The 16,235-nt window shown below is 42.9% G+C and overlaps 1 protein-coding gene across 8 annotated transcripts in view; it reads left to right on the plus strand.

Annotated features, from left to right (window-relative positions):
• FRMD4A (FERM domain containing 4A) overlaps positions 1-16,235 on the plus strand; it is a 385,672-nt gene that overhangs the window by 312,323 nt on the left and 57,114 nt on the right. For all 8 annotated transcript variants that reach the window (XM_052790915.1, XM_052790916.1, XM_052790913.1 and 5 more), the window contains 4 exons: positions 6,768-6,851; positions 13,549-13,614; positions 13,820-13,877; positions 15,695-15,781. In XM_052790915.1, coding sequence (XP_052646875.1) covers positions 6,768-6,851; positions 13,549-13,614; positions 13,820-13,877; positions 15,695-15,781 — 295 coding nt within the window. The remainder of the gene's footprint in view (positions 1-6,767; positions 6,852-13,548; positions 13,615-13,819; positions 13,878-15,694; positions 15,782-16,235) is intronic.

The following is a 16,235-nucleotide window of genomic DNA, read 5'->3' on the forward strand; positions in this document are numbered from 1 at the left end:
GTGGAATCAGAGATGACATAAGGTAACCCTTGCTAAAAGGAAGTTTAAGTTCTCCCTTATCATTTCTCAAAACCTTAATCAACTTGCAAAATCCTGACAGGCATCTGACCACAGAAACACAAGCCCAGTCTTGCTTCATTTTTCAGTTCCGCCCGATTTGGAATAACTCAGCTATCAGCAGTATTTATTTAGGGGATACTGGAGTGCATGTGGCTCTTTTACTTTTCAGTCTGGTTTTCGATGCACTGCCAAGTGCTTAGCCCAGAAGAGCTGGGACCAAGCAGAGTTTTACCATTCAAACCTGTGACAAACCACATCTTCCACTGGTTTTGCTATGAAGAACAATATTTAATGTTTCTCAGAATATCTTGGACATGATGTAAACACACCCAGAAAGTGTACATTCAGACTATGAAACACAGAATAGAAAGGAATCAGATGGCTCAGAGTAATAGGACTGAAAGCATTTTATCTTTAAGTATCTGTTTCCAGACCAGAAGTGGAAACAGCCAGTAGAAAGCATCCATCTGCTAAAAGGTGTTTGACGTACCTTGTAAAAGGAATGGTTGAGTTTATCACAGTGCTTTTCTCTAGGCCACAGAGAAATGAGGAATCTTCTCTGAGAGCACAGAAGATACGTCAACACATGGTGTTAATTGCTTTCCCCACATTGGTGTGACTGTCATCACCATCCCCATTAAAACAGTTAGCTCTTAGTCCTTTTCACCTGTGAATCACAATGGTTTAAGCTGGAAGGGGGAACCCTTACATCCAAGTCAGGTAGAGAAGTGGTGTTGTAACAACTTGCTGACACTGCCAGGGATCTTAATTTATAAATGGGCTTTGGTGGCAAAGCAATCTGCTGTATTAGTGGATTTTAAAGCCTATTCTTGGAGGAGGGTAGAAGAATGCTACCCTAACCCTCTATGGCCTAGGAGAAGACTTAGCATCTCCAAGGATGTCTGTCCAGCAGCTCGTCTCTAATGTGCACTGACATAGGTTTATGTGCTGGGTGAGATCCAGGTGCTACTGAAGTCAACATGAGGTCATTGTGGTCAAGATTTTGCTTGCTGAGATTTGTGGTTATTCATATCAGGAGTGTAAAATCTGGGAGGCAAATCAAGCCTGGGGCCAGCCAGAGGAACTGCAGATGGAGACAAATGTTCTGACTTCTCTTAGGGCTGAAGTTAGCTTCAATGTTTGAAGTTAGTTGATGTTGAAATGCTGTTTGAAATAGAAGTGGCTACTCTTTGAAACAAAGAAGCTCTGCCGTTGTGAATGTCTTGCTGCTGAGATTTAAAGATAATATGTTGTGCATGGCAGCATACATTGCGTGAAGGTTGAACTCTTGAACTCCTGCTTTGTTTTTGAAGAAATAAGTTAATTCTGAAGGGTTGCATGCTTGGAACGCAGACTGCAGATTTCCCACACCTGTCGTGTCTGCTGCCACCAGCAGATTTATAGCTTGTGAGACTACAAGTTTCTCTTTGGCCCTGATCCAGAAAAGTGCATAAGCACTGGCTGGTTTGTAGTGATGGGAGAATTGCTTTTCCCCATGGGAGCCTTCCTATGAGTCACCACCGATCACCTCAGGTGCGGGGATAGCAAATGCCAAATTGTCACAATTTCAGCTGTGGGTTGGCACCTGCCTATGGTGGCCAGAGTGTGGTTACCTCCAAACCCCACTGCACCCAGGTGGTAGATCACAGGGAGCTGGTTCAGGACTCATGAATGCAGCTGCAACTCTGCTTTTTGGGGCTTATAGGAGCTCACAAACCAGAACTGATCTTACAAACTCTAGCAGTCAGTTTTCTACCTCTGTGAACTGATGCATCTACAATGACAGCAGGTCCCACTGCTGTTTTTGAGGAAATAATCCCATGCCTCAGAATAATGACTGTGCTCATAGTACTGCTTTTTTCTTTCCCCAAAAGGGGCTTATGTGCCATTCCAAACACATGTTCTACGTCCTTTGGTAGGTCATCGTCATGCATGAGTCTCTTATCACTGATTCTTGCCACCTTGGAGTACCACCTAACTCAGACATCACAGTGACTGCCCAGTGTTTGGTAAGCCTGGAGAGCACATAGTCCGAGTCACCCTTATCTGTGTTGAACTAAGATGCCACAATAGCCCTGACAGATCTGTTTGGCACCTAGAGCGAGCAATTTGACTAAGCCCATTTCCATTTCTAATGTGTGTTTCATTTAAAAAACAAGCCCATCAGAAACCCTGAGCTCCTGAACCCATTTAGATCAACTAAGAAAAGTATTTCTCAGTGTTTGCTGTAAGTAGCCTGGTCCAACTCAGTGTTTTGCAAGCAGAGTTGTACAAAGAGCACATCTCTTAGTTGATATAGATTTAGGCAGAGCAAGGTTTAAAGTAAAAAGTTATTCTCCTTAAGAAGTTCCTAGTCCTCTACATTAAAGGAGAGTGGTTTTCATGTTATTTAAAAGAATCCCCAAATGCTTCAGCTGACAATACTGGAAAAGGTTTACATTTAGGCTGGGACATACCACTGAATTTAGGACAATTGAGTATCCCTGTTTAGCTGATTCTCAGGTTGAACAGGACACTTAAGATTGGATCTGTGCATTTTGATATTAGCTGCAAAAATTTTTACTTCAAAGGCACAGAATCGCATGTATAAAGCTCCTAAACTAGTATCCTGCAGACAGATGTAAAGGTTATTGCCTCAAGTTAATCTTGCTTCTAGTTGGGAGCTGAGTCACACTTGGTTCGCAGAGCATGGACAGGACAAATTTAAATTCCTTAGGTGAACACAAATCCTATAGGCGTGACTCTCTTTAGGCCTACATAGAGGAAGGAACCAGGTTGCCCTGGCTAATTTGGGGGGGAGCATAGCATATTGTTAAAATAGTTGAGATTTTTCCCCTAAATTAATCCTACCAGATTTAGAGTCCAATCTGACATTGACCAAAATCTTTGGGAAACTCACACCAACTTTAGTTTTAAATGTTCAGAATCCAGCTCTTTAACCTTAAACAGTATCTATGTCAAAGCAGCTGGAAATAACATATACTGATCATTTGTCCCTCAGTTTGGGGAGGGGAAAGAAAAAACCCTAAGTCAAACAAAATCCCGAACCATTGCAGCTAGTTCCTCAGACAGGCTCTCATTGCTAGATTTCTTCCATTTAAGCAATATGAGACATTTCGAATGAACTCCAAGTATCTCCCAGCAACATATGAAAGAATAACAAGGGAGTAAAGCAGACGGCCAGTTTCCTGTTAAGCAGAATTTCACAATAATTTCAACGTTTGGGCAGATGGCAATCTAACATAGTTTCAGGCTTACTTTTCTTCTGTGTAACCAAGTGACACTTAACCAATCAGAATTTTTTAAGGGGTTACAAAACCCAGGCTGCATTCTTGCAACCTTATGGAGAAGATCCTAAACACTGTATTTCAAATGGTACCATTTAATCTGAGAATCTCAGGCACTGCATTTCCTCTTTCATTTAAGAGAATGAATTACCACGCTGAGAAGAGTTGATAACTTTAACCTGCAGTTTTGTTTTGTTACTGATCATTGTTATTACACATGCTGGAAAATGTATGGATTTCCTGAGACAACTGCGTATGTAATCCTGCTCAAAATAATTGCAGCCAGTTTGCAAAAACTTGTTTTTCACAAAATGCTTATGAAGTGGCTAGATAGGCCTTTTACCCCCCATGTGTAGATAGAAATACTGAGATGTGGTGACTAATACATTTGGCCAGTACTCATTAAACAAGCAGTACCAGAACTAAGAGCAGAACTGTGGAGTTCTGTTTTCTGGGTCCATTCTCCATTCAGTCGACCTTATTTCTGGATATCCAACGAGCTTTCAGGGTCCCATGCAGATGGCTTTTCCAGTTCAGTTTTCATAGTTATTCAGTATTTTAAATATTATAATTTCCACCATAGCACAGGAATAAAGTAGTCTAGAGGATACAGAGAAAGTGTGTTTGGAGCCTTTCCCCTGTATATTAATAAATCTGTATCAAAAGCACCCTTCCGTATATAACAACCCTGGAGTTGGACACTTTTGAATATAAAATAAATGCAGCACAAGTGACCGGATTAAACAAACACTTTCTAAATACAGTAAAAAAATAAACACACTGAGATATTTCACTAGAAAGAGCGGGAAAGGCAGTAAGTACAAAACCACTTGTGATCCTGCTGGAAACATTTTAAAAATTAAGGGGTTTGGTGTTTTAAAAGGAGCCAAGAGGAAAGTGACCTCATGGCCACTAGTTCAAATGCAACCTGAGTCATTATTTTTTTCCTTTTTCTTGGTTTGACATCCTTTTGGGAGTCTAAATTCATTTGTCTTGAGACAAGTCTTGCCAGAAGACTTAGTGAATATATGGACCACTGAATGAAATAATACCTTTTTGTTCCTGGAAGTGATTACCTGAAATACATTTGGCACTTTGAGGTTGTGAGGCACTACCTTTATGGTATTTTCTAGGTACTGAGCCGAAATGCTAATCCCATCCAACAACATCACTAAGAATGTCTTTTTTTCTGATTCCTAAAAGACTTTTTATCACAGTGCAAGCAAGCTTTGCTCCTCACTGACAGAAAAGATGGAGCTGACTGGTGTTAGCCCTTTCTCTTATGGGAGCCACTACAGATTCAGGCATTTTCCCAGACTCTCAAAGATAGTTAGTCACCACTAATCTTGCCCTATTTGACAGTTTTCTGGGCTCAGAAAGTCCCTGTTTGGAAATTACTCCCTGTTTTCCCAGAAAAGTTTTGGAAATTTCTCAACTTCCTTCTATGAGCAGCCAGCCTCAAAAAATCTTCACTTGAGGGCAGTGACTGCTGCTTGTGCTCTGATTGTGCTGCGTTCTATTTTTTTTTCCTGTTTCTTTCAAAATGTCAAAAAAACTCAGTAAGAGCTGAGTATGTACATGCTGTGGAGGACACCTCTCTGGGCAGACCTGGTAAACTCTGTAAACAGCAAAAGCTTGTTTTCTAGGCTGTCAGTCACAGAACAGAGCGGCCAGATCAGCAGATAACACAGAACAGAGCAGCTTCTTGTTCAGACTTGTGGATATATTTACCTGCCATGGAAGAAAAAATCTGAATAGGTTTTGAGCATTTGCACTTACAAAGGAAGATCTATCTGACGGTCAAATGACCATGAGATTTAGGCAGAAGTGGGTGTTCAAAAACTGTTTGTCAAGAGTTATTTGACTTGGCATATGAGGTGCTACTGAGTGGTTTTCTATGTGCTTAACATGGAAGTAGTTGCCTTAGTCATTTCTTGTAAGTGCTGTTCTACACATCTTCACTCTGCAAAATTTGAACTTAATTGAGACTTGGGCATCTGTGTCATAGATTTGTCTTGACTAGAAGTTGTGGTCCTGTTTTAAAACTACTTGATTGTCAGGGAACTACCATGATAATAAATGCCTGCAAACATACCCAAAATGCCTGCTCCAGGATTTACGTTAGTGGTTTACCCTATGGCCCAACCTAGCAATTAACCTGCAAACTCCAATTAAGACAAACCCACCTAGGTCTCAGGCAGAGCCTGCTGCTGGCGTGTCCAAATGGAGAAATGCTGTGGGAAGATTTTTACAACTGAAGCAATATCACATCTCTACAAGCCACCATACAGACTGTCCCAGAAACAAGAACAAAACTCAGGGTGACCTGGCACGTCCAAGGGCTCCTTGGGCCTTTAGCAGATGTTAGGATGGCTGTTCTACAGCTGGGGATGCCAAGACTACCTGTCTGCCTGGTTAATGGCCCTGCTGCCCTGCAGGAGAAGCCAGGGGGCTTGGAAGTCTGGAGCTCTGGAAGAGTTATCTCTCTCCACAGCTCCAGGACAGCCGCACTTTTTGGCAGGATAAAAGGCAGGGTACAAGAAGGCAGAAAAAAACTGCTATTAAGAAGTAAACCAATAAACATTAATTCTTTGGCACTCCTCAGTGTCCTGTCTGGCCCTCTTGGCTGTGTATTTCTAGAATTTTAAAGGTAACAGCAACACTGCCTTCCTTCCCAAGCCTTTGAGGGATTTTTTTTTTTTCATGTGCACACAATTCCTTCTGTGTTTAACAGTGGGAATGGAGGCATTTGGGGTTTGTAGAAGAAAATCCCACGGTTTCATTTCATCTGTGAGAATCTGCCTCCTGTTTCATGAGCTCTCCCTGCTCACTGGTGCGCACTGATGCTGCTCCAGCTGGCCAGTGTGGCCACTAGAGGTTGCACGGAGGAGAATGTTAGTGAAGTGGTTGGGCCTGGTCCCACGGAGGGTTTTGTGTAGCATGGCAAAAATTCAAGCTGGCGTCTTATCAATGAAGATGTGCAAAGGCCAGGTCACTGGGGCAAGAGGCTAAGAGCAACCTGTGATGCTAAGAAAGTAAATCATTACTTTTTGCAGCAGGTTGTAATGCATTAAATAAAGGTGATTTATTGCAGCTGAAAGCATCACTTTTTCTCTGTATGAACATGTCCATGGGACTCTCTTCAATGAAATGTGACATGGTGGCTTTTGTGTCCAGTCACTGGTAGGAAGTGCTTCAACTTAACCATCTGGGAGAGCTTCTCACCAATTTTGATAATAGAGGGAAAAGTTAACTGGGCTGCCATAAAACAAATAAAGAGAGAAGAAAAAGGAAACCCCAGTGCCTTTTGTTAAGGAGGAACAGATGTAGAGCCGTAGCAGCCTGCCAGCTAGGTCAGGTCATATCAAATATTGTGGTTGTTTTCTTGTAGCCTGATCTTCCTTTTGAACTCTCTTTCAGCAATGAAGTTGTAAGGAATGAATTAAAGAAGCTGCCAGCCCTTCCAACACCAGCACTGAAGGAGCATCCTTCCCTCGCTTACTGGTAACGTATCATTCTGCTGAGCAGCTTTGCAATGTCTTATGCAGGACCTGGATCTAGCAGTACGTGATCTGAGAGTGGAACTGGGATGCAGGGATTCCTGCCTTCTAGCTCTGGGTCTGCCACTGACCCATTGCATGATTCAACACAAGTAGAGCTACCACGGTGGGCCTCAGTTTCCCCATCTGCCAAAATGGCTGCAGTAATGTCTGGCCAGAAAATTCATTGTAAACATGCAAGTGTCCTGATGAAATCAAGAGGCCTAATGTGCCATTTCCTTTCCCAGCACTTTGCATCTGTGCAGTTTTCCCAGTTTGAAATGTCAATGTTTTGCACTGTTCTGTGTTACTTTTGAGTGATTGAGCCTCATCTTGCAAGTCCTCTCTGTATGGCATAGCTGAACTGAAAGGTATATAGTTCTCCTTTTATACAAACTAGGTAATGTTCAGAGGTGGAGGATTGGGAGATCTGTCTTTATCGCACTGAAAATTAAATCCAGGGTAGGAGCAGGGTCACAATTAAATTAATGTGTATGCCCCACACATAGATTCTTTGTGCCACCCTGCCTATCCCTTTTATCTGTGCAAATAGGAAAGAATTTGGGGAAAGACTGTTCATTAATGGGGAGATGCTTTCACTTGATTTTCTGCTTGTTTCTCTTTCATGTTTGCCTTTAAAGCATTAGGCTATAAGCCTGGGGGTGGGAGTGAACTTCTTTATCTGCTACTTTTTTAATTTCTGCATCTTGGTAATCTGAGGATGGCAGGGGAAAACAAATCGGTTTGTAGTTTATGATCTCAATTCTTCCCTTTGCCAGGAAGGCCATCCACTTTTCCTAGCATGGCTGCAATACCAGAATTAGCTGCATCTCGTGTCAAGCCGTAGGCAAGCTAGTCTGTAAGGTCTCCTAATCACTTTCTGAGCACATGAGGAGAGACTCAGAGTCCCCAGCTGAGGTTAGGAACACTAACACAAAAGCTGTGGATCTTCAGAGTCTCCCGGTGTTTCTGTCTAAGAACCAAACCAAAACTTTATGAGAAATTGATAAATGTAGGCTGCCATTTCACTGGAAGAAGAATGGTCTCCCTCTTTGTAGTAGCTCTTTCCTTTTTCCACAAACTAATCCACACATTGAAAAGCAGTGCATTTCCAGCCAGGTCGGTGGCCTGGTCTGACTGACAGACTGGTAGCTCGAGCTAAAAGCCACCACAAGAGCAGTGGTGGGAACAAGTAGCCATGGACAGGGAAGGCAAATTTGACCCTTCAGCAGCAACATGGACTGAGGTCTTATTAAAGTGCCCACATAGCCTTTGCTTCAGTTGCCTGTGATGGTATCCATACACAGGAAAGCAGTGACAACCCAGGCTGCCTGTCAGGCCCCATCTGCCCATCAGGATCTGTCTGCCCCCACTGTTGGGAATTGTTAGTCAACATGCCTATGTTAAGGACTTCTGCTGGGAAATGTCAGCGAGGTCTGGGACTGCCTCTGTCCGTAAGACGCTATCCTTGGGTTTGGGCCATGTTCAGTCACCTGAAGCAAGAAGAGCCATGTAAAAACCTCAAGCTCAGAATGCGAGTATTTACTGTTATACACAAGGTACAGCACTTCTTGCAGCTATACTTAATTTTGTGCGAGATCATATGTAACTGAGAACAGGTCGCAGGATGGGAAGCTGGTTGTTTCCAATGGGGTAATAAAACCAGTGGCTACAGTCCTGTGACTCCCTTGTGATTTCGCTTCAGTAACCAGGTCTCAGAGACCTCTTATACATCAGTAGTGCATTATTTTTTAATGGTGGCTTTTTCATAAACACCCTCTGAAATGCTGAATGCTCACAAGAAGAGGCTGCTGGTCAATCAGACAAAAAGCCTCTGAAGTATAGATCAAACTTCTGTGATCTAAGAGAGCAGATTCTTAAAACTGTTTTCTTACACTTCTGCATCTCATGCAGATTACACACTGGATACAAATTTCACCCTGTTCTTTTCTGTATGCAATCAGTTTGTGACTCCCACATAGTCCAGGAACCAGGGCCTTGAGTTGTGGCTTCTCTTGCCATGCATGGAAACAACTGACAATATTTATTATTTTACACACAAAACTAATCATAATGAGACAGGAGAGAACCTGTGTTAGTTCAGAGCACTCCTTTCCAGCCATTGTCATTGCATTTTATCTCAATACAGATCATCCCCAGCAAGCCATCCCAGTACTAGGTTACCAGTAAGAATGCAAGGAGGAGATACAACAGCACAAAAGTGGGTGCTAGTATGGGATTTTCAACAGACCTGGGGGAAGATAGACTCCTTCCAGGTTCCAACAGATTTTGAATGCAAGCTTGTTTTTAGCAACCTAAAGCATCAGCATCGCGAGAAAATTCACCTCTGAAAATATCAGCTGAAAATCACTACTTAGTTTCTCTAATACAACACAGACCTGAGGCTCTGATCCTGCTCTTGGTCCATTTGGCCCTAGAGATGCTCTGCTGGCTTCAGTGGGATAACATATGACTGAAAATAAAGATGTTAGTAAGTTCAAGAATATAATCAAGATGGACAAAGGTTAGAAACAGAACAACAGTAAGGTGCAGCAATGAGTGGACAGCTATTTAAAACAGCTCAGTGTGCTGGGAAGAGAAGGGGGAAACAATTACCTTTGAAAATCTGGATCTGATGATGAGAAACTCTGGCCCTGCATTTGCTTGCAAGTTGTCTGCTGTCCAGTTCTGTAAGCTGCTGGGACAGGACAGATTTCTTGGTAGTTCTTAAGATCTTTATCAGAGTTGTCTGCTGCAGGATATCACCCGTGTACTAATTTTTTCAGCTTTGGGGGGAATGTTTTATAGGCTGGCAAACAGACGGTAGTGTTTCAGCAGCCTCCATGTCTCCACATTAGTTAAGCATCCACTGTCAGCCCTGCATTATGAATGAGTGTCTGTGTCACTGACACAGCAACAAGCCAGAGCGGGGGAAAGGAGACGTCAGCTGGTGGTCCAGGCAGTGTCCCAGCTCTCTCCCAGCTGTCAATAGCAGCATGGCAGCCGCTCAGAGATGAACAGCTGAAATGATAGGGGAGAATGTTTATAAGCTCTGCTAATGCTCCTTCTGACCCATGAATGATTTTGCTTGTTTTCCCTGGCACATGCTGGGCTTACCCCTCTGTCCCAGAGCTGGAGGCAGAAAGTGACCTCTGTGCTGGATGATCCTTCTTGCGCAGGGAATGAAAAGGAAGTTCAAAGAACTGTTAGAGGAGAGACTGTCAAGAAGCTGGGGTGGGATTCATCTGACCATGAACATTTCTTCAGTGTAGACCTCTTCATCTGAGCTAGGTGCCCTCAGCTCCCTTTGCTGTCAGGAAGAATTGTGCTCTGGAGTATCTGTTTTCTTCCCCAAAGTGTGACTAGCTCCATGCTGTAGGAAGGTGAAAGGCAGCAAATCCCACTCCTAAATATTCATGGCTCAATTGATAATTCAGGCTTTAGGGGTTTTGTCCAAAAGTAGAAACAAGGATGATATTTATCTGGCACTTAACGTCTGTAGACCTCAAGACATTATACAATGGAAAGGAAGATCATCACTATCCTAATGATGCAGTGGAGGTATAGAGAGCGTTGCCTGCATTTGTTTAGGAGAACTGGGTAGAGCCTGGACTATCCCACATCTTATAGTATGTGTTGAGAACATCATAACTTTATTCATCCCACTGTTCAGGAAGGCTCCCTGATATCTAATCTGTCCTTTTGAAGGAAATGGGCCATCGATTGACTTCCCTACCCAAGGGGTATGATCTGGGAACATCATCCATTATTTTTTAATAATCATTTGTAAGAAAGCAGAGCATATCCAGAATCACATTAGGTAATCATCTTGTAGGTACATCTCTGCTTTCCTTGAATGGCATCACTATGAGGGCTTGATCTGTACAATAAACTGCACAGAGTGGAAACAAAAGCTAAGAGCATTTTCTACTGGAGACACTCCATTGTTTTCTGAAAAGTCACTCCTGGTTTGTTCCTGTCTGAGACAGTGAGGAATTGCATCCACATGTAATCGTGGTTTTAAGAGGTAATTTCAAAGGGCTGTAAGCCCTCTCTGTCTATCTTTTTTATTAAGAATGATGGGTTTTGGAGATCTTCCAGTACTGAACACTCATGTAATTCAGTTATTGCTCCAAAAGTAATCCTGTTTATGATAATCATGGCAGGAGACCCAGGCTCTGCCTTCATGTGCACGCCCATAACATCTGTGGTACTTGCTTGGATCAGTGGGCCGAATGTGGTTTCATAGCTGTTGAATTTATAGCTTACAGATCATTTTCTAAGCATTAAAATTATTCTGAGGGATTTGATGGGAGAGCTGGACCATTCCTTTACCCATTTAGTTTGTCACTGACTCAATCAGCACCCTGTACCCACCGTGGCGTGCTGGTGGGACATTGCTTCACCTTGCCCCAATAAAAGCCCTTTTATTTTCACAAGTGACTTTCGAGGGAAGTCACTTGCGAGTGAGTTAGGAAAGCAGTTACTCTCAGACAAATTACAGGCTTGTGGGGGAACAGCTGGCCCTGCTGACAATCCAACAGACCGTCTACTTTGAATTGCTCTGTGCTGTCTACACTGGTGTTTCTGGTCCTCTCCCTTCCTCCCTGCATTACCAGGGATGGATGCACAGTCCTCAGCTACCCTGCGCCAGGCCCCACGCCCCATCTGTGCACAGCACATCTTGTCTGTCATGTCACAGTGCAGTTTGTCCTCCTTGTGATGTCACAGAACAGAATATCCTGTGTGTGATGGCACAGCAGGCTCTGTGTGGCCTCTACCTGTGACATCACTGAGATCATTATGAAGGCTGTGCCCAGCAGGGGCAGGGGAATTTCTTTCTAAAAGAGATTCTGGCTCCACGCAGATCTCTCTGGCACAAGGATGCAAGTGGGGAAGGCAGCAATGAGAAGACGCAGTTGTGTTAGCAGGGCTAGTGAAACACTTCACAGTTTTCCACAAAATTCCCCATGGACATTTCTGAGCAGTTGTGGTGAGGTCATCTACCAGACCATCCCACACTGCTGTGCTCCTTCACACTGTCTAGCAATAAAAATAGCTTCAGTTCTGCCTGGGGAAGGATTACCGCATGGTGGACAGCCATGTGGCTGCCTTTAAAGGCTGCATTAGGGGCCCCAGATGAACCTAGGAAATGCAGGGAGGAATGCCAGTTCACATTGGCCTGCACCACATGCAGCATGATGGCATTAGATAGACACTTGGTACTTCTGGAAGCTTATGCAGTGCCAGGTGGGGAGGGCACAAAGGTGGCATAAAGGTAGTTTAGGTTTCCTTTCTCTTGGACTGGCAAGGTCTGTACAGTATCTCAAGAGGACTCAACAGATTCCTTATCCTTGGTGTTGCAACATAAAGAGCAAGAGATTGGGTTTCAACCTGAGGACTTGAGTATTCTGTCATACCAATGTAACAGAGCTGGTCCTGTGGGCATTACATTGCTGGAAGTTAGAGAAGAACCAAAGTCAGACTAGTCTGATAGTACCAGGCTTGGAGGCTGTGGTGACTTGCATGGCTGTAGATTGAGAGGAATGCCATTGAATTCAAAGAAAGGAGAGCTGTGTGAACCTTCAAAAGGAGATCATTGGCTTATACTTTGCCATGCTGTGACCTTGCTAGCACAGCTGATCGTATGCATCAAATAGCTCTGGTTCTGTGCTCTTCTCCTACCCATTCACTGGAGAAGAAGGGATGAGATTCTTTTAAAAGAGAACTTACAGATGTCCCTCAATCTGTCATTTGGGTCATGCTGATCTGCTCTTGGATGCTTCATCTCTAGCGTGTATAGGTGAATGTCTCAACATGCATTTATCAAACACGCCCAGAACTGTTCTCTGACACAGAGGCCCACTGGTGCGGAACACTGTCCATCTATACCATGAAACTGTCTTAGTCTCCAAAGCAGTGTTGGGAAAGGGCCCTGGCCCATGCTAACTTCCAGTGCATAGCCAGGAGTTGCCTGGGGGAATGCAAGTTAGTATAACCCAAAAGTATGCAAAGGCACATCGCTACTTTAACAGTAAAGGGACCCAAGTTTCAGTGTCGTGGAAACTTTCCCTGCCACTGTTTAACCTGCTGTTATAGACATGGCCTCTGTGTACACCAGGAATTTAACTCCCTGCTGAGAGAGATTTCTCCAGAGTACTTCCACTAGTGCTCCTGTACATGGTTTTGTGCAGTTGCGGTGAGGAGTAATTTGTGAGGCTTACAGCTATTACTGGCCACCAATTTCTGAAAGCTTTGCTACCTTTCAGAGAACTTGGTGGGCTTGGGAAAAGTTGTATCAGCTAGGGCAAAGCAGAGCTTGAGCAGCTCCAACACACGTCTGTTTGCCACACAATGTAATATCATGGGCATTGTTTGTAGATAAGCAATGCAGAGAGGGAAAAGTCTGTATGTGTAGATACTGTGTGAGTAAAAAAGGTTCTTCCAGAAAGCCAACTCCTAGAAAACCATTTTTATTCTCAGTCTGAGTTCCCCTTGTTTACTCTGGGCTGCATCAAATCCCCTCATCTAATACTTTTGCTTGGCATCTTTTGATTCCCTCAGTCGGTAGCTATGTTAACAGAAGTATCTCTTCGCCTTTTGGCAGGATTCTTAGTCATGATACTGCCATTATATAAAATATCTAATTTCTTCCTTTCCAGTGAGGATCGAGTCATTGAACATTACAAGAAACTAAATGGTCAGACAAGAGGTCAAGCAATTGTGAAGTAAGTGAAATAAGAGTGACTTCTTGTGACCTTTGTTTTATCAGGAAATACTTATACTGGACTGTAAATACAATATGTAACTATGTCTCCCACCTCATCTAATGCTTGAAGTATTTATGTACTTAACTATTTATTTATTAAAGCATTTTTCTCAGATAATCCTCTTAGCTTCTCAGACACGTTATTCTTATGTGTTGTTTTGCAGTTACATGAGCATTGTAGAATCCCTCCCAACATATGGAGTGCATTATTACGCAGTAAAGGTACGTGCTACAAAAAAGAGTCATTTATTGAATTAAACTGTTGTTGGAGAGGGAGGGAGAGAGGTACAAATAACCATCCTGCTTTCAGAATACAATACACTGCTACTAAAGTCTGGTTGCACTTCCTGTGGTCGGATAAACTTATTTTGACTGTGTAGTGAATGTTTGGTAAATACAGCTCCAAAGAGGAAAATCCTGTTCTTGGAGATAAAACTCTTGCAGTCCTATTGTGCTGGAGATGTTCAGTCCATAAGCAGCAGCAAGCTCTGGTGATGCCAGTGAAGCAGCACCAAAGGGACAAGCCAGCCACATTGCTGACAGACTTGATGCTTCACTCCTTTTTGTAGTTCCAAGAAGTCAGATTTTTCTCAGTGTGCAGATCCACGAACAACTAACTAGGGTCAGCCATGACCTGCAGACTGTATCTCCCTTCACTTCAGATATAGGTAGATGGAAACAGATATAGTACATCTTTTTAATGCCAAATCATTGGCCTATAGTCTAGAGAAAACACATCCTCCCCCCCCCAACTGCTCTTCACTTCTAACTATGTGGATTTCATGCAGGTATTCATGAAATCCCTCATTTCTTTTTTCTAATGATTTATCACCAAATCTTCCAGTCTCATATTATTTTTATTATGACTTTCCTGCCTGACCAGCTGTGTAGGGTTGTTATTTTTTTTAAGCAGAGAAATCAATAAACATATAAAGAAAGCTAGATCCACACTCCCCAGAGCATATTCCCTCATTTATCACCCCTGAAGTTTTGATGTGTTTCATCATTATCTCTCTGCACAGATCATATGGTTTTTCTTATGTCTGTAATGTCTTGCACACATAGGGTACCATAAAAACACAAGTATCTGACAGTGCCTGTCTCAGGGAGATGCATTTCTGGTCTATTCCTGCTATGTGTATGGCATGTTGGGAAAAGCATTAGCCTCATCTTTTGCCAGAGGGCAGGATCCCTCCAGCACCCCTTGCATCCAGATCTCTTGATCAAGATCAAGGTCTCTAGATCAAGAAAGATCTGGTGGATTGGGCTGGGTGTTCAAGCCTGCAAACACTTGAGAGCTATTCCAGTGAACTCCCCATGATCAGTAAGTACCAGTGAGCAGCAATGAGGCAGCAAATATTGCACATAATAGGTTTTGCTTCTGCCTGATGTGGCGGTTTTGGTTTTGCTGCGTTTTACTCTGCCATTCTCTATCACACTAACAGAACAGATGTAATTTCATTGTGGACTCCAGTTCAGTAAATTGCAAAGAGGCTGGTATCAGATATCAGCCATTACTCCATAAGGCCATTTTATTGCATGCTCAGACACAAAGCAGTTGGGTCTGAGCCTGTCAGACCTTATCACTTGGTAGCTCTAAGATCCCATTACTGCTGCATTTTCAAGATTAATGCTAAAATCCCTCCACATAATTCAAGTCAGCTGGGTGATTCACTTTCCTTCCTCTCCAATCTCTGAGTGTTCAGACTGAGTAATTTGCAGGGAAGAGAAAGAGGATGCACCACTGCACAAGGGACCCATGTCAAACCTCCCCACCTCCCCTGGCAGCATTTTGAGTAACTTGATCACAGATGATGCATTTTAAATGTTTTATATGTCATAGCTAAAAGTGAAACAGATCTTTCCTAAACACCATGTGGCTTTGTGACTTGAGGAAATTCAGCAGGGTTAAATTTAACAGTGCCCATGACAGTCAAAGATATTGCTTAGAAACAAATCTTCACCATGAATAACAACCTAGGAAATCTCCAGCATTTCCCCATCCCATTCAATATAACTCCCTTTCTTTTTTCTTCCAGGACAAACAGGGAATTCCTTGGTGGTTAGGACTTAGCTACAAGGGGATTTTTCAATATGACTACCATGACAAAGTGAAACCAAGAAAGGTAAGTGTTTACTTTTCTATCAAGGTCTGGGCTTGCTGCACATGTTATAGCTTGATTTGAGGGTGTGATATATGCAAAATGCTGGCATTGATTCATGTGATTTTGAAGGATGTTGTTTCTCCTAAACTTGTCTGAATGTCTGCAAAGAATTAATGGACAAAAGTAGCTCTTAACTTATTAAATGTTGTGGTATGGATGGGAAATAAGCATCACTTGATCTTGCAACTTATGTTTCTTTTTTGCATGGTTCATAATACATAAATGGGAACTGAAGGACTGATCCTCTCAGGTGCTGGAGACCTTCCACCCCACTGGCTATGGCAGGATTGAGGGTGCCTAGCCAACCCTTGATAGTGTATTGTCAAGCCATAAATTATCCGAGAAAGAGAGGGAAGAAGGGACAGGAAATCTTCTTCCATTTATTAAAAAAAGAAAAAATTGCATGGTTTTCCTA

The sequence above is a fragment of the Harpia harpyja genome, chromosome 6, assembly GCF_026419915.1.
Source record: "Harpia harpyja isolate bHarHar1 chromosome 6, bHarHar1 primary haplotype, whole genome shotgun sequence".
In the NCBI taxonomy this organism is placed as follows: Eukaryota; Metazoa; Chordata; class Aves; order Accipitriformes; family Accipitridae; genus Harpia; species Harpia harpyja.